The sequence below is a fragment of the Schistocerca serialis genome, chromosome 1 (genome assembly GCF_023864345.2).
Source record: "Schistocerca serialis cubense isolate TAMUIC-IGC-003099 chromosome 1, iqSchSeri2.2, whole genome shotgun sequence".
Classification (NCBI taxonomy): domain Eukaryota; kingdom Metazoa; phylum Arthropoda; class Insecta; order Orthoptera; family Acrididae; genus Schistocerca; species Schistocerca serialis.
The window spans coordinates 601103397-601122707 of NC_064638.1; the positions used below are offsets into that span (position 1 = coordinate 601103397).

The following is a 19311-nucleotide window of genomic DNA, read 5'->3' on the forward strand; positions in this document are numbered from 1 at the left end:
ACACGGTCTCGGTTGGGCACACAGTTTTAATCTGCCAGGAAGTTTCATATCAGCGCACACTCCGCTACAGAGTGAAAATCTCATTCTGGGAACATCCCCCAGGCTGTGGCTAAGCCATGTCTCCGCTATACCCTTTCTTTCAGGAGTGCTAGTTCTGCAAGGTTCGCAGGAGATCTGTAAAGTTTGGAAGGTAGGAGACGAGATACTGGCAGAAGTAAAGCTGTGAGTACCGGGCGTGAGTCGTGCTTCGGTAGCTCAGATGGTAGAGCACTTGCCCGCGAAAGGCAAAGGTCCCGAGTTCGAGTCTCGGTCGGGCACACAGTTTTAATCTGCCAGGAAGTTTCAGTATAAGAAATGTTTGAACAAGTGCTAATGATTCTTAATGAGTGTATTTTAGAGCCTGTTTTTATTAGACATTTTTTCTTGTTTTGATCCATACTAGTACCTCTGAAAATGGCCTACCATAAAATCTTACCAACAACAGTACCGGTACAACCATTCTACTGTCAGAGGTTTCTGAACAATTTTCACTCATTACTTTCGATCTGGTCGTTTCCTAACCAGGGTCCCTTATCCAAAATTGGTGCATCATCCATGAAAGTTTGTAACATCGTCACGGAATCACCCTGTGTAACTTTTTTTTTTTGGACAGTGGACAACATTTGATTTATCCTTTATTTGTATGATGCTTTTCTTCCGGTGCTCTAGTCAGAGACTGTAGATTTTGAACTTTTTTTCATTTATCGGATTGCTTGTGGTGTTGACATAACCTGTTGATGCGATGGTTTACAGACTTGCTTGCTGTAGCTTACAAGTTCTGCGAGATACGTGTTTGTGCGAAGGCTTCAGCTACAGAACTGCAGCCCCCACCCCCCTCCCCCTATGCACGGCGGCCGGTCGTAAGGGAACCCTTACCACTCCCGCCTCTACGGTTTCCATATTTTTGGAGCAGGTAGTGTGGGCCAAAACAAGAAAAAAATTTCTAGTAAACAAATGCTCTAGAGTTTGTGCGTCCTATATCTCGATTTATGCGAAATTGTTCCAATTTTCCTGATGACACTCCGACTCCAATAAAACCCTTTTGGGGTGAGTAAACATTTCGTTACTTCAAAACGTATAGCGTATAACGCATTTTTATCGGTATATGACTGTTAAAATTAAAAGGCAGTCTTGGCAACGTAGCTGAAACTAGTAATTTCAAGTTTCATCCCGAAAACAGCTGAGTTTGAAAACCTGGGCTCAACAATCGTTACACCGATCATTCAGTGCCAAACCACAAGTTGATCAAAACTATTGGTTGTTGTTCCTGTGCAGTTTAGATTCGTGAATCGTTTTTGCAATTGGGTTCATAGTCAGACAGAAAAACTAATGAAGTGTCCAAAAGGGAACAAAAGTTGAAATTGACAAACAGATCTAATAACGGAAGGTGTAAGGTTTACTAGTGATCTAGCAAAGGGAATATTGTTGTAATGCTCACTGTAGTAAGTGTGCTTATTACTTTAGTGTGTCTCACAGTCACGAAACTCACGTTATAGAAAAGCTCAGCACAGCAGCGCACACAAATCCCGACTACGTTCAGTTTAGAAATATCATGTTCGCAAAAGTACCTAGTAACCTCGAATATAACTCGTCATCTGACACGTGCGTTTCTGCATTATTAGCCTGCTACAATCGTCAGGACGTTTTCACTCTGTTAACTTATAAGTGAACTCATCAGTAATGAAATAACGAAAGAAGCTTCTGCGTTAGACATAGAGAGCTCTGCTGCCACCATGGTGAATGCCTCAGTTCGGTAGTCACGTTATATGGATGTCGCAGACATTGTATTGGTCTTCGGCGTGACAGTGAAACGCAAGGATATGTAAGATGTGCATTGTCTTCGCACTAATGTGTAAAGGATGTACCGTGAGTTCCTGTATACGGGTAAAGCCTCAGCATCACTGAAGATTGAGCATAGCATTCTCATGTAAATCTAGTACTCCGTTATCACGGAAAGAATGCAATGTGCACTTGCTGCATTTCCTTTTGTTTCTCTTAGATAACCTTATTTTGAATAAAGAAACACTGAAAATACCCTCAGTTTTTCCCATAATGTGAACGTACGGGAGAAAGTTTCAGTAACCTCAGGGACAATGATTAAATTTACGCATACATATGGAAAGAATTTATTTGTACTACAAGGTTCTATATATATTCAATTTTGATATAGCTCAGGAGTTTTTTGTTATTGAACTAAGCAAAGAGGCAGTATGCTCTCACATTAAAAACCTTACGCGTTACTCTAAGACTGAATTTACCGTCATTACGTTAGTCAAAAGAGAAACTTTCTCATTCAGAGTAAAGAAATGAAGTCATGCATCTGTTAGAGATTTAAGTCGATTGGAATAAACAGGCAACAGCGTAAAAATAAAATGAGGAATTTTGAGTATGCATATCGTTTGCTGTAGTAACACTGCTACTAGCTAAACATTGAGTAGAAATACCTTTAAGCAGCGTTTCTTAGCACCTACAGCCAAACGTCAACAGTTCAGTGTAAATGGTCGAGGAGTCACACCAGTTCTTATGTCTCGTCCAGCGTCATTGTTGTGTAACAACTGACATCTTACTAATGAAATTCATGTTGACTATTAGCTTACGCACTCTAAGAATTTGGCGATGTTAAGCAATGCTCATTTTTATGAGGTCTTAGCTACATTCTTCTAAGACAGGGAGAGAACTTTGTACATGGTTCAAATAAAGACTTTTAGTTCACACTGAAAACAGAAACCATAATAATAATAATAATAATAATAATAATAATAATAATAATAATAATAATAATAACAATAACAGTAAACACCAGCAAACATCCGTGCAGGATGTACGAAAAGTAGAAAGCACCATAAAACTAATAACAGAATAGTGTACAGCCATGCTGAAAGAAATGAATGTCTGTCTGGTAGCTTTGCATGCTGGTGTTAACATCTTCTGATTGTCGATTGGAAGCTGTTGCAGGTTTCGTGATCAGGCTAGTCCGCTAGAGGAATCTGCTTCGTGCAGGTTGGAAGCAGAGCATCAGGGCACATGCGCTGTGCAGGAAAGTAAGTAGTAAGAGGTGGCTTCGGCTTCGTCTTTCGGCTGATCAGTGTGCACGTGCTTTGTGCCGGTGGTATTCATCGATGCACAGCTAAGGCCCAAGGTATCTAGGGATGGGGAAGCCGTCCACGAACCGCTCATGTTGTTAGGCGTAAGGTATGTTGCTGGTATATAGCCCAAAGTGTTCCTTAATTCTTCACTTCCATAATGAGCACATTAGATTAGGTAGAATGTTAAACGGAAATAGCTGCGTCATATCTTCCCTCGTAACTTTGAATGATGCTTTTACAAGCAAACAGAAGACTGAACGTCAGTTTTCAGCATATAAATGAAATTTGAGTGATTTACTTTTAGTCTATGACGCCTGTGTTATCCGCAGTTATCGTACTTGGCTGTATTGGTCTTGGAAGCGTTGGAAAGTTGTTTATGTAAAAATACATCCACAGAGCTAAAATTACGTGTAGGATGTTGTTGGGATAAAACACTTAGCATGTTGAGATGCCCGCTACATAGATGTTTTCTTCATTTCCTCTGTACACTCATGCAATGAAGCTCATCTAATTCTTTTCACTGTGCGAAAATCACGAGAATAAACGCACAAGAAGAAGGGAAATAAATAGGTAACCGATTTCTGAAAGACAGTTATGTATTTGCCAGAAATTGCGTTAGAGTTGAGAAAAAGGTCTCAATGTTAAGAAAAGGAGTGAAAGAGGAAATACCCAAAATAAAATGAGATGTGAGGAAATTTACGCTTCATAGGTTTGATGTTTGCACAGTGGCATGCCAGAGTATGGGAGAAACTATGAATAAATGAATAACTGACATATGAAAATAAGAATGTTATACTTTGCTACTCTTCAAGGTATGTTAGAAAAGCAACTTGAGTTTTAAAAGAATCGAACTCGTATGAATAAAACAACTTCAGAGATCTGATTACAGATGAATTTATGTGTATTATATATTTGACGTTTAAACCCTCCAGGTTAGCTGAGAGCACTAATGCGCTGCTTCCTGTACTTGGGTAGGCGCTCCGGTCCCGGATCGAATCCGTCCGGCGGATTAACGACGAGGGCCAGTGTGCCAGCCAACCTGGATGTGCTTTTTAGGCGGTTTTCCACATCCCACTAGTTGAATACTGGGCTGGTCCGCACGTTCCGCCTCAGGTACATTACTCGCAGACATTTGAACCACTTTTACACTATTTCATGATCTGCACTAGACGCAGACAGCTGGGGTACACTGATTCCATCCTGGAGTGTATGGGGTGGTGGCAGGAAGGACATCTGGCCCCATCCTGTATGGGGTGGTGGCAGGAAGGGCATCTGGCCACCCCTTCAAATTAACCTTGCCAAATCCATTGTAACCATGCCGATCCTGCGAAAACTGCAGGACAAAGGTGTAAGCAAAAGAAGAAGATATATTTGATGTTTAGACGTCTGACTAAAAATAATTTAATGTGTGAAATATTTCACGTTAAGCACGTAAAACCTCCATGGTGAGGATGCGAAACCATAATTTTTCATGTAGTTCAATGTTTATGACGGCATATCTCCTGAACTATATATCATACAGTGATGATCTATAATTTTACAAGTACATCCTGTGGTAAATGTGGATACATTCTGCAAATGTGTTGTGAATAAATTTAGTAGTAAAGAAGTAATAAATTAAAACATCAAACCTGATGCTGAAGTTTTATTGAATGATCAGCGAAAACGTATTAAGTGATAAACCTTTCTCGTTTCATATTTTGTGTGGTGTGTCAGAGAGAAAAAGCTTTTAAAAGGTTTGAAATAGGTGTAAAGTTTGCTGGGAGTCTCTTAGTGCTCTGATTATCAAACACCAAATGAATGTAGTCTGGGAAATTGGCGTGCCGCGAATTATGCTGCACGAGACGTGTACGTGATCTCTAACTTTAATGCTTGTTGTGTTAGATTTTTAGTGTTAGATTATATCTCTAAATAAATAAATTATGACAACAGATTAAATTTTTAAATTTGGTCAATAATTGTCTGAAATACTGAAAATCTAATTTTTGTTGCCTCTGAAGCACCGTGCAACTGGATTTGGATGACGGCATGACCAGTTGACGTTTTAGCCTCCGAGTAACGTAGGTAACGACAGACTAATCGTATCTGATCAGTGTCTCTCAAGGCATATACACCGGAAACGAAGGGAGCTAATATCGTCTGTTGGCAACGCAGATCAAGACAACTTGTAGTCTGGTAGAATAAATTGTGTTCATGGATCCGCGTCAGCTATATAATATCTCGGAACAAATGAAAGTTTGTGTCCGACCGGGATTCGAAAATGGATTTCGTCCTTGTCAAGAACTTCGGCTATCTGAGTGCGCTTCCAGGAGCGACCAGAATCTCTATTTGTTCTGCTGTCTACTCTTTCCCTTGTGCTCGCACTACACTGTCGTTTTTCCCGCACAGTGTGAGGTACCAGTTTTCTCTCGCCATTGCCTTGCTATGCTATGGCGTGAACTACTGCAGTGCAGTGTCTCGAGACTCTGAGTTGACGATCAACAGACGTAGTCAATTAAGAATAAATTCGAAAATTGCGATTATGGATTCACATCAGCTATAAAATATCCAGAACAAATGAAAAATGAATCACCATTAGCAATGTCTACGTCCCTCCAGGTGGGCCACTTCCTTACGTTGCACTGTCTACCCTAATCCAGCAACTCCCGCCCTTGTTTCTCCTTGGGGACTTCAATGCTCACCATCCATTGTGGGGGAGTGTCACTTCAACGGTAGGGGTATCCTAATTGACCAACTTATCACGGACTTCGGTTTGTGTCTCCTCAATGATGGTTCCCCTACCCACTTCAGTGCCGCTCATGGCACCTTCTCTGGTATCGATCTCACTATTCACTCCCTTGTCCTCGTGGCTTCCCTACATTGGTCATCTTATGATGATCTTTGTCGCAGTGACCACTTTCCGGTGTTCATATCGTTCCCCTGCTGCCGCCAGCCAGACAGGCCCCCATGTTGGGCATTCTGCAGCGTGAAGACCTTTATATACGTCTGCTGCCCACTTGACACCTGCCTCTCGAATTCCATTGATGTAGTCGTGCAAGGCATCTCTGTCACCATTCTTCATGCTGCTGGCGCAACTGTCCCCCCTATCCACAAGACCCCCTCGTCGTCGACCGTCACCGTGGTGGACCAAGGATGTGGAAGTTGCTGTCCAGGGCTGCCGACGGCGCTGCAGCGATTTAAGCGACGCCCTTCACAGGCCAACCTCTTCACTTTCAAGGGTCTCAGTCCTATGGCTCGGTACCTTACTAAGTGGAATAAAAAGGAATGCTGGGAGCGCTATGTTTCCTCCTTTGTGCCTCTTCATTGCAGGTTTGGTCCAAGCTCCGCAGCCTTCTGGGCCGCCGGCGACAGTCAACTGTCCAGGGTCTGAACGTCCAAGGTATTCTGTACACTAATCTATTGGTCCTCCCAGAACACCTCATGACACACTTTGCGACGGCACCGTCGTCCGCTTTCTACCCTTCTGCCTTTCTCTAGCAGAAACGCAGAGTTGTACAGACCTCCCTCTGTTTCATCCTGCACCATGTTGTGCCCTATAATGCACTCTTCACTGAATGGGAATTGATGTCTCCTCACGAGACACAGCTCCAGGCCCGGATTCCATCCACAACCAGATGATCCAACACTTGGACGGTCCCCAGAGGCAACAGCTCCTACGGGGCTTCAACCACAATTGGCTCATGGGTGCTTTCCCGTAACAATGGCAAGACAGTATAGTCATCCTTATCCTTAAGCCCGGTAGTAACCCAACGTCTCCCGAGAGCTACCGCCCAGTCAGCTTGACGAATGTACTTTGTAAACTTCTCGAAAAGATGGTCAGCTTCAGGTGATGATGGGTACTCGAATCTCAGGGCCTTTTGTTCCCGTATCAGTGTGGCTACTGGGCAGGGGCGATATCCAACTGACCATTTACTCCGATTGGAATCAGCCTTTCGACAGGCTTTTACTCACCGCCGGCACCTTGTCGCGGTCTTTTTTGACCTACATAAGGCGTATGACACGGCTTGGCTCCATCACATTTTAGTTACCCTCCATGACTGTGGCTTCCGTGATCCCCTTCCGATTTTTATCCACCAGTTTTTACCTCACCGGCTCTTCCGGGTTCGATTTGGCACTTCACTCAGGGCCCCTCAGATTCAGGAGTATGGTATCCCACAGGGTTCTGTGCTAAGTGTCACACCTTTCCTCATTACCATCAATGGGCTTGTGACCTCTGTTGGGCCTCTGGTTACCCCGGAATTGTACGTCGACGATTTTTGCATCTGGTGCAGCTCCCACTTGGTGGCATCTGCTGAGCGCCATCTCCAAGGCGTCATTCGATGGGCCTCTGCTTGGGCCACCGCCCATGGCTACCGGTTTTCTCCCTCCAAAGCGCGGTCTATGCATTTTTGTGGTCGACCCACAGTGCACCCCCAATCCAGAACTTTATTTAGGCAATCAACTCCTCGATGTTGTGGCACAGTCCCGTTTCTTCGGCCTTATTTTTGATAACAAGCTGACATGGCTGCTCCACATTCGCCACCTAAGGAATACATGTATGCAGAATGTTAATGCTCTCCGTCTACTGGCCCACACATCTTGGGGTGTAGACTGTTCCACTCTTCTCCATCTTTACCGTGCTCTGGTCTCGTCCAGACTAGATTATGGTAGTCAGGTTTATAGCTCAGTAGTTTCTTCCACTTTGAAACTTTTTGACCCTGTCCATCATTATGGGGTGTATCTGGCTATTGGTGCCTTTCGCACTAGTCCTGTTGATAGTCTCCTCACAGAAGCGGGGATTCCCCCTCTACACATCCGTCTGAGTCAAATCACTGTTTCTTACGCAATCGCCATTCGCCAATTCCCAGACCATCCCGTGTATCCCGTGCTCTTCGCCAACGAGGGATGTCTCGCTCCTAACACCTGCATACAGGTGGGATTGCCGGTTGGCATGTGTCTCACTTCCCTCTGTCGGGATCTCCATCTCCACTCACTGGACTGCACCCTCCCCTCCCCCCTCAAGTCTTTCCTTCTATAACCCCCTTCTCCTCTTGGATGGTGCCTAGACCACGGATTAGGACCGATATATTCCAGGGTCCTAAAGTCTCTTTCGCTTCTATGGTTTTCCGGCGTCTTGTATGTGCCATCTTTGCAGAGTTCCAGGGTGCAACCATCTTTTACACCGATGGTTCTCAGAAAATCAATAAGGTGGGTTACGCTTCCACGTCTCCTACTGGCTTCGAACACCATTTATTGTTGGGATTCACCGCAGAGCTACTAGCCATTCACAGGGCCCTCCTTTTTGTTTCTCAGGCCTCCCTCCACAGTGTTTTAATTTGTTCAGAATCCATGACAGCCTGCAGGCTATTGACCGACGCTAGTCTCGTCACCCTTTGGTCTCTGCTATCCATGACTTTCTCGCTGCCCTTGAGCGTGCCGCCTGTCCAATCGACTTTCTTTGGGTTCCAAGTCATGTGGGCATCCCAGGGAATGTAATGGTTAACCATTTGGCTAGAGAAGCTGATACTTACCCCCTATTTCCTTCCATGGTTTCAGTAGCAGAAATGCTGGTCTATGTCAAATCTCTCTTTGACCAAAAGTGGAATGCCACCTGGAGCGCTACTGCTAATAGTAATAAACTTCGCACAATCAAGGAGTCTACTGCAGTTTAGCTCTCTTCCTTCCGCTCCTTTCGGAAGGAGTCCTCTGTTTTATGCCGTTTACGCATTGGTCATACACGGCTCACTAATTGTTTCCTCCCACTCGCACAATGTGGTTGTGGAGCCTGACTGACGATTTCTCACATATTGGTGGAATGCCGTCCTTTTTCGGCCCTCCGTGTTAAGTGCAGTCTTCCTAATTCTTTAAATTTAATATTAGCAGACGATCCACGGATGGTTGAACTGGTTCTCGGTTTCCTCCAGGAAATTGGTTTTTTATTTCCAGATATGGGGTTCTCCTTTAGTCTTAGAGCAGGGGAAGGTTGGTTGTGGTTTGGACTTCTTTTACAGTCTTCTCGGTCTGTGACCCCATGTCCGCCCCCTTTTTTCCAATTTTTAGATTTGATCTCACATTTTTTGCCTTTACTGTGTGTGTTTACTATTCCTTATTTTATAATTTAACTCCCCTGATTGGATCTGTCCACTTTTAGCACACCATCTTTCTTCTGTGACTCACTTCAGAATCGCGGGGCTGATGAGCTCATCGTTTGGTCCCATAACCCCTCTCAATCAATCAATCAATCAAGAATGAATGTGAGTGTTGATGGTCGACGCACTGTGACAGGCACTGCACTGCAGTATTCCATACCATAGTAAGCCAATAACGAAAGAAAAACAATGTTTCACCCTGTAAAGGGATTATGTAATATAATAAGAGCACAAGGGAGAGCACGCACCAGAACAAATGGAGATTTGGGCCTCTCCTGGAAGCGTGCTCGGACAGCCGAAGTGGTTAAGGCGACTACTCGCGACAAACAGGAAACCCGGGTTATAGTCTCAGTTCGGCACAAATTTGCAAGGGTATTAGAGAAAGGTGCGTGTCACCAGCACTTTTCAATATTTATATTCAGGAAATATCAGAAAGTGGAATAGACAATGCAGGAGGCATAGGCCTAATACTACGAGACGAAATACCGATACAGTTAAGTATACAAGTGATAAGTCAGTATTGCTCATGTCAGAGGAAATAACTACAAATTGTAGTAGAAGGTGTAATACAAGCGTGAAAAGAGTGCGGAATGAGGAAAAACGGAGAAAAAGCTGAAGTGTTGAGAATCAGAAAACATGAAGCCTGCGTCAAATTATCATTGGAAGAAAAAAGCTTGCAACAAATTAAATCAATCACGCATTTAGGAAGTATGAAGACGCAAAATAGAAGCAGTACGGAGATAAAAAATAGACTATCTGCGAGTAAAACTGCTTCTGAGAAGGTAAAACTTTTTAACAGTAAAAAGAATTTCAATAGAACTACGAAATTTTTTGTAGTATCATATGACAGTAAACTACGAATAGTTAAAAACAAAGGGAAAACATACTTTAGTAGTTCTGAAATGTGGCTGTGGAGAAAAATCCTTAAAGTGAACTAAAGAATTATGGGGGTCTTTCACTAATTAAACAAACAAACATACCGGATTATCAGAAACGGTCTGGAATGATACTAAGGATACTGCAGGGTAAGTTGTGATGAGAAATAAGTGTTAAGAAAAAACTGGATACATTGTACCTTTCCCAACTTAATTACCATTCGGATTTGCCAATCAGGCCACTGTGCAAGTAAATCCAAGCTTCCTGCCAGATGCTGTGTTACCAGACGTGTTCTTCGTTTGGTTAGCTGAAAGCGAAAAAGAAAAAAAACTACGGGAGACCATTGGATGGAAGCGTCCACTGTCCAAAGTTTGCATCACTCTTTTGCTCTGTTGGTGGAAACCAAATAAAGTACTCATTTGGCAACACCGTCTCTGGCAGGCTGCTTGAATTTGCGTGCTAAAGTACCTGCCTTGCTGACTCAATGCTAAATCGGAAGCGGTACAATGTATAGAATTTTTTCTTAAAAATTATTTCTCAGCACAGCCTATCCTGCAATACATTTACAATCCTCTCAAACTGTTTCTGACCACACTGTACACTGAAGGCAAGGCCTAATGCAGGGACAGCCTTTTTCGTTAGTTGAAAACCTTACGTAGAGTTTTAGTCATTTGTTCGATTAATACGGTGTAAATATAACATTTAAGGTATTAGGTGCGACAGCGTGTGCGCTCCAAGAAAATTTAAAGAACGGAAGTCTGTGCTCGGATTTTTTACTTTCGGAAAGTGTACAACCATTAGAAATATTCTCTCGCATCAACAAACAACATGGCAGTAACTGTGTACTTGCACGCTTGGAAAAGTTTAGAAACAGCCAAAAAAGGGTAACCGTAGAGAAATACTCTGGGTGCCCAGTATCAGTATCAACCTCGGTGTTGCAAGATCGCATTGATCCAAGAAGACCGATTACTTATATTTGAACAAATTGCTGAACACTATAGAGTAGGTGTTGGCACAACTCATTCCATCATCCAAAACGTACTGATGTACCGTAAGACGTGTGCAAAATAGTTTCCCAGGAAACATATCAGTCATCATAAAGAACAGAGTTTTCGATCTGCGCCTAGCTCAAAAGTCTTTTCAGTAGCTAAGATGGTGATTTTTGGACATGATTGAAACCTGTGATAAATCTTGGGTACATTAGTCTGAGCTGGAGTCTAAGCATCAAAGTATTCAGTCAATTCACTCTAAACTGTCTGTCCGTAGGAAATACAAAACGCAGCCATCGGCTAGTAACATCAGGTTAACCATTCTTTGGAGTGCCCATGGTTTCATTTTCTCTAATTTTTTTGGTGGAATAACGCGCTATCGTCAGCCTATGATACTCAGGCGTGATTGCGTCAGAGTCAAAGCTGCGTTGAAGAGGGAATGTCTGGTAGGGCATCTTCAAGATAAAACTCGAACTCATACATCACAACTGATATTATTGGTGGAGTCGACTGTGAGATTCTACCTCATTATCTTTACAGCCCTGATATTGTGTCTTCGAAATTTTACATGTTTAGTTCGATGAAAGAAGCTATGTGTGGCGTCAAGTAAAGAAAAATGTACGACATTGACTTCGAGATAAAAACAAGGAATCTTCGTTGAGGGATAGATGCATAGAAACTGCTAGCGATTACGTGGAAAAATAGACAAAAACTGCATTGATCCATTTTTGGTGTACAGCTATCTCGTTCTTTTAAGAGTAGGACTGGAAAGAAACTAAAGGAAGGGCTATTACGAAGAAACTGCATCATTCAACGAAGAATCAGTGCAGTTAAGGCTACAGGGAACACAGGCAGACGGAGAAGAAAATCTTCAATGCTGGATGATATTTAAAGTCGACGAAATTAGTACCAAAGAAGGAGACCTCAAAGATGGACATAAATTTATTCAGCATACAAACAAGGAGGTAGGAGAAAGTGTCAGTTCCCGAACATGTTGTGTAACGAATTGGCGAACAAGCGAGTTTGTGGTGTGAGTAGCCTAAGAGAGAGGCATCCCGCACTACGGTAGGGGTTCGCGGGTTGCAGACGTGCGAGGCGTCCCTCACGTCAGCGGCTCGTGGACGGCTTTGGGCGGTGTTGCGGCAGAGGGATGGGGCGTGGCGGACCTGGTTCCTGCAGACGACGGCGACGTGGTGACTGCGCGACGCGTGGTCGTGCAGCGAGTCGCGCGGCGCGCCCGGCGTGCGGCAGTGGCCCAGCAGGCGGTAGAACTGCGCCATGCACAGCGGCTGGCCCTTCTCGCGGCTCGTCGCGCGCTCCACGGGCAGCGCCTTGCTGCCCGCACAACACCAGGCGCTACGTTACCAACACCTACCTGCTACCTGCGGTGCTCACAACAGCTCCACACTCTACTCGCTCTTCCAAAAATAACTCTTCCATTTCACAATGTCTCTCGTGCATGAATGAAGAAAGTATCTCTGGGTGAATTTTATGTGCACGCTTAGGACTGCAAAGTTTTTACTGTGGATCGTCGTTAGGCCATTGAAGCATTTGCAAACATTTCAGGACAGTGGGATATAAGTGTTAATTTCGTAAACGACGTTATCATTTCTGTTGATATTATCGCAATTTGTTCGTCTGCACATTATGTCGATAGCGATGATGGATTATCCGACGAACTTGCACTCTACCTGAAGACATTATGATACAGGATGAACAGGAACTCCGCCAACAAACTTTTGGAGACTGTTCACGGATACTTTCTCAGTATTTTGTTGCATGGAACTCACTGTCTTCTGTGGCTCGTTGCAGAATAAAAAGAAGTAAACTAAACTTCGTCCGAACAGGCCTTGGGAGGCACAATGGCACCGACCGGCCGCCGCGTCATCCTCAGGCCACAGGCGTCACGGGATGCAGATATGGAGGGGCACGTGGTCTGCACACCGTTCTCCCGGCCGTATGTCAGTTTACGAGACCGGAGCTGCTACTTCTCAGTGAAGTAGATCCTCAGTTTGCCTCACAAGGGCCGAGTGCACCCCGCTTGCCAACAGCGCTAGGCAGACTGGATGGTCACCCATTGAAGTGCTAGCCCAGCCCGACAGTGTTTAACTTCTGTGATCTGACGGTCACCGGTGTTACCACTGCGGCGAGGCCGTTGGCCTCGTTGCAGAATAATAAAGTAATTATGAGTTATTTGGTTTGTTACCTCTATCACTTTTATTTCTATGAAATGAGAGTGAAGAAGCTAGTAACACGCTGTAACCAAAACAGTCAACACAAAACACATGGTATTGCAACAATCCTCGGACGCTGAAGTTCTGTGATTTGGTGTGGTTGCCGTCTTTATGGGAAAGGTTAGCATAGCGTTGTTGTGCTGCTCTTCCGTTGCATTCAGCGAACCTGTACACGAGGTGCATGTCGGCCAACCTTTCGTCAGTAATCCTATCCATAGTAATACCGTCGACATGTGATTAAGCGGCAAGAAGCCAAACAAAAAGCAACAACTCTATAACGAGCCGCCGGACACCGTAGGTCCCTTATACCAAAATACTCAGAAGGTATCCCTCAACAATCTCTGGAAGTTTGTCGATGGAGTTCTGGTTCATCCGTAGACACAGAGGCCAATAATAATGATTAAGTGGAAGCCAAGCAGAAACTACGTAGCCCGAAATAATGCTGATAAAATGCCTAAGCGTGCTGCACACTGATGAAATACAAAATCTCTCTCAAAAGGAACTTATTGGTTATTCCAGTTTTTAAAAAATAAATATTATATTTTTTTTCAATACTCGAACGCAATATGTGAAAAAATGTACAATTTTTGTGTCAAAATAAATATAACGTGTGTGTTTGCGGCATTTAACCAATGTCACTAGTTTTTTATCTCCAAGTTATCAGATTTGTCGATAGTTCGGATGACCTACGATCCCTCCAAGTCCACATAAAGGATGTACTACTGGATTTCAAAGAGAAGTGTTCTAATTTGGAACGATATATCGTTGCTATGCTTGCACATAAAGCAGTGGACTGTATTTACCAACATTTAGCAATCATATTTAGGATCAAAATTGTATGTTTCAATGTCCCCTCCACCAGTCGTACGCCAAACGTTGAGACAATAAACTCTTCTCTTGCTTTTGAGAGCAGGTCTGCAGTTACTGCTTTCATTGTTGTTGCAATGCGATGTTCTGATCACCCAAAGTTGTCGGAAGGGGAGGTACACACGCGGAGACTTTTACAATCCCCCGCCTCCACACACTGTGAGATGAGGCAACCTTCGAGGCCAATGCTGCAATGCGATATTTCTATGCCGCTTACAGTCGATCCATGTTACAGGCAGCTCACTGTTAAGGAAAATTTGGAAATTCGTGGTAAGTTCCTGTGGGACCAAACTGCTGAGGTCATCGGTCCCGAGGCTTATACACCAGTTAATCTAACTTAAACTAACTTACGCTAAGGACAATGCACACACCTATGCCCGTGGGAGGACTCGAACCTCCGACGGAGTCACTGTTAAGAAACACACTTAAATGCAATTGTCAGTGTGGTACGGTGCTCCATCCCAAAAATGAAATTTTGGTATGTTCTCGCAATTGTAAAAAGGCAGGTCCCTAACATATCGAGGTAAGTGGTCCTGTTACATTGTTAAAAGGAAGAAAACACGCTGGACAACACTATTAAAGCATTACTTTTCGGAGAACCTATAATTGTCGCTTATTGTTGCTTGTAAGTTTGAAATCTGGATCAGAGGTCCCCAAAGTTTCTCTGTGATAGTACAAAAGCGTGGCGCCCAGCAACGTCATCCTCGGGCTTGGCAACGCTTCAGACAACAAGATGTTGACAGATATGAAAAAAAGCTAGAGCTCAGAAGTTCATATGAGGTATAAGAGCCGGCCGCTGTGGCCGAGCGGTTCTAGGCGCTTTAGTCTGACATCAAGCGACCGCTACGGTCGCAGATTCGAATCCTGCCTCGGGCATGAATGTGTGTGATGTCCTTAGGTTAGTTAAGTTTAAGTAGTTCTAAGTCTATGGGACTGATGACCTCAGATGTTAAGTCCCATAGTGCTTAGAACCATTTTTTTTAATTTTTTTTTTTTTTTTTTGAGGTATAAGATGCGTTAATGATGTCACAGTGGCACCAAATTTCACCACACCTCTGCCCAGCGCCACCGTTTACGAGTGAAACTACGGCCTTGACGTCGTACCCCTCCTACTTACCAATATTTCACCCCCTCTTTTGACGCCTATGCTGTGGAGGTCAGAACTACGGCATCCAAATTCGAAATCACACGTCTTCATATGGTTGGCCGAGGAGAGTATTCAAGAGACCCCGACGCTCAGAATCGACACGAAAAGGCCTCATAAAGTGGCTTAAAGGGCGTCAGTGAAACCACCACTTCGTTTGGGGCGCTAATTGCCACAAATTTCGCTGTCGAAAATGACAGTTGACAGCGGGATGAGCAACAGGACGACGGTGTTGTCAACGATCGACACCCTCGGAACGGTTCAACCCTTCTGTAAGGACATCGGCTTCTGGAACCCTATTGAACGGTTTTTGACTCCTTTGGAGTGTAGTGCGACCGCAATTTTTGTTTTACTGTACAGGGGGGAACGGCTAGGAATGGTTCAAAACCATTCGATGAAATATAAACATGATACGAAGCCGATAAGGATGTTTATGCTTTTTCGAAATGCTCGCTAATTGTGTAGCTGGGCCGGAACGTGGGCTCGAGCCCGGTATTCACCTTGATGGATGTGTGAAACCGCTTAAAACCCGCATGTAGGCTGGCGGGAACACAGGTCCTCGTCGTTAATCCACGCGGGCGCTTTCAAATCTGGGCCGGCGGCCTTCTCGTATCCCGGCTAAAACGTGCGCCTTTCCCAGCGTGTCAGCTCGATATACCCATCTAACCTTCAGCCTTCTTCTGCAGCGTCACATTTCAAAAGATTTTATTCTCTTTTTACACGAACTGTTTGTTGCCCACGTACACTCGAACTTCAGAAAAGACTTACTATCATTTAAATTTACAGTCGTAGCTAACAAATTTCTCTTTTTCAGAAGTTTTTTTTGCTGTCTCCAGTTTGCGTTTTATATTCTCTCTACAAGAGTTATTTTTCCGCGAAATAGCGAAACTCATTTACTAGTTCTTGGGCCCCATTTCCTAATCTAACTGCTTCAGTATCACTTATTTCGGCTATTTTCCATTACCTGTATTTTACTGTTATTTATATTCACTTCATACCCTCCTTTCAAGACGCTATCCGTTCGGTTGAAGGGTTCCTGCAATATCTTTTCCATCTCTCACTGTATTACAGTATCGCAGTATCGATAAGTTTTTCTTTCTTTTCCTTGTATTTAATTCATTTTCCAAAATTCCCCATATTTTACTTTATTGTTTGCTCAGTGTGTAGATTGAATAACATTGACGATGGACTATAACCCTGTCTCACTCCCTTCTCTGCTAGTGTTAATCTTGCATTTGCTTCAACTAGTATAACTGCAGTCTGGTTTTCTTTCTACATTAACGTCTTCAAGACTTTTTTTACTACCTTTGCAATGAAATTCTCCTGGAGAGTGCCAATTATACAATGAATGAATGCATGTATGTCTCTCGAAAAGAAGTGTCACTCAAAAGAGGAAGTGTTTAGCTATCGTAGGCATATCTCTGCATGGGAACAGCGAACGTAAGAAATTCTAGAACCGCCACAAGCCACATATAACTTTTTCTTTTAGTTGATTCACTCAAACGACTCGATCATCTTCAGAAATTACGTAGCCGAGGACCACATGTTACAAATACTGGGATGCGTATACCATCGCCTTCATAGTCTTTTTTTTCTTTTTTCTTTTTTTTTATGACGGCGCTAAACACAATATGATATTTGTAGCGTGTGGCCCTCGGCTACGTAATTTCCGAAGATGCTCATGTTGGTCGAGTGAAATACGTAAAATAAAGAAAAAAATTACGTGTGATGAGTGGCGAGTCTTCATCTTTAATTTATAAGGAAGTGTTTACATACCAAATAACGGTTAGCACCAGCAGAAGATACTCTGACATTTCTCACCCGCTTGACTGGTATACAAAGGGCGCAGTGCAAAGTAACTGCATCTATTTTACAGCACTGCTCTGGTCGGCCGTTGTAGGGAGACGGCTCACGTATCGCTACGTGCTTAACGGTGCGAGCGGCGCCAGAAAGGTTGCGAATAATTGAAACGATGTGGCAGTGGGCCGGCGCCCACGCGCTGTACGGCTAAGAGGATTAACGGGCGGCGCACACCTGCCGTGTTCTCTCTCTGTGAGTCGAGCGAGTTCTTCACGTGCGGGGTAGGGACCGCAGGTAGCCCGAGCGTGCAGCGTGATTCGCGCCTGGTGAGTGCCACGTAGAACATATCAGTCTGGCACCCATTTCCCCTATCTATGCGGCAACGACGTTTCATGGCACATGAGCTTTCTTTTTTCACTTGACTGAAACAGTGTCCAGATTAGGATTACTCTGCGCATGTTAAATAATTTCTGTGTTGCCGGAAAGTGACTGCACAGCTACACCGAAAATCTCCGTAAATCACTGTTTCTTCCTTCCAGTTTATTGGCCATTTCAAGAGTAATATCGATTATGGCAGTTTGAAAATAAGCGCAATTAACACACAGTCCCAAAGCAGAGAAAATTGCCGAGCAGGCGGGGGATTGAACCCGGGCCTCTTCGCTTACCAATCCGCCGCGCTGACGGCGCAGCTACTCGGCCTCTGTGTTACGAAAAGTACTGTACGAATGAGCGGGGCACTTCAGTATGCGAGATCTGATGATAAATTTAGATACTAGTACTTTCGGAACAGAGTTAATAGTGTGTGTGTACTCGACGTGCTTTAACAACTACAACGAAAAGAAATCGAGCAGGTGTACGAATTGAATTTACCTCTGTGATTTTGTAAATTTATTTTTCTCATTCATATGGGCCAGAACTACTTCGAAATCGAATGTGCCATTACATACCTATGGTGTTTCTATTATATCATGTTCAGAAAGCAATTTACAGTTGAAAATATTGGAAGGAATGTAAACTGTTTACCTAAAACGGTGGTCGGCGAGTAACCACGTGGCTAACATGAAAGGGATTGTACTTTAGATGTACACAGTTGCCTACATATAAATTTTTGAAAAGTGGCTTTTCATTATAACAAAAGTAGCAAATAATCACTGAAGCTAAACATTGTAAAATGCTAGTACTGAAGGTAGGTGGCGAGCTTTTGGCAGATATTGTATACTAACACCTCCACTATTGCGCGGCGCGGGGAAGCTTCGCGGTCTGAGGCCCCCTGTAACGGATCGCGCAGCTCCCACCGTCAGAGGTTCGAGTCCTCCCTCGGGCATGGGTGTGCGTGTTGTCCTTAGCGTAAATTAGTTTAAGTTAGATTAAGTAGTGCGTAAGCCTAGGGACGATGACCTCAGTAGTTTTCTCCTATAGGAACTTACCACAAATTTCCAACATTTCCACTGTCCAGTACGACCTGTGGTATTGTGTTATCAGGTTACTATGTGCACCCGGAAAGGATGCTCGTAGCACCTTATGAACCTTCTGCTAAGTTAATGCGTGACTTCGAATTAGCTTTGAAGACTGCCCACCTAGAAAAATGTCGGGCATAGAAAACTGGCCATTTATGCCATTATTCAAACCGTTAAGGCAGTAACGTAATTTTTATATTGTCTTGAGTAAGGTATATTAAAAGAACGTCCTGGTTTCATGATTTATTTTTCATATTTACTTCAGTTCTCCAATAAATTACATTTTTTTTTCAAGGGAAGAAAAATAAAGTGCGAAGTGATTTGTTGAGCAGTTTCTTCCTCTTGAGCTTCGAAAACCTCTTACTAGCTCAAAAAATGTGACTTATTTGTAGCAGAATTACAGCAAACTGCTAAATCTAAACGAGTACATACTCGAAATGATGTCAATACGATCACATATTGGCTCAGCCATTCGCGACAGCGTCTGTTACGTTCGTTAAATTTTCTTTCGTAATAATTCTGTAAATTGACAACACAAGACTGCATCTACTAAAGGAGAAATAACGAGACGTCCGTACATCGTTCTCACACGAAATCAGTCTAGTTTTCGAGCGATAGGTGGCCCTCGCGTCGAGAAAATCGTTGCCCGAGCTATACTCCGGCACGTCTTTTGAACTATCCTCAGACTCGG

At 43.7% G+C, this 19311-nt stretch overlaps 1 protein-coding gene across 1 annotated transcript in view; it reads right to left on the reverse strand.

Annotated features, from left to right (window-relative positions):
* Nucleotides 1–19311, reverse strand: part of LOC126477176 (choline O-acetyltransferase) — a 121186-nt gene that overhangs the window by 88399 nt on the left and 13476 nt on the right. The window contains exon 2 of the mRNA XM_050103598.1: nucleotides 12285–12453. Coding sequence (XP_049959555.1) covers nucleotides 12285–12453 — 169 coding nt within the window. The remainder of the gene's footprint in view (nucleotides 1–12284; nucleotides 12454–19311) is intronic.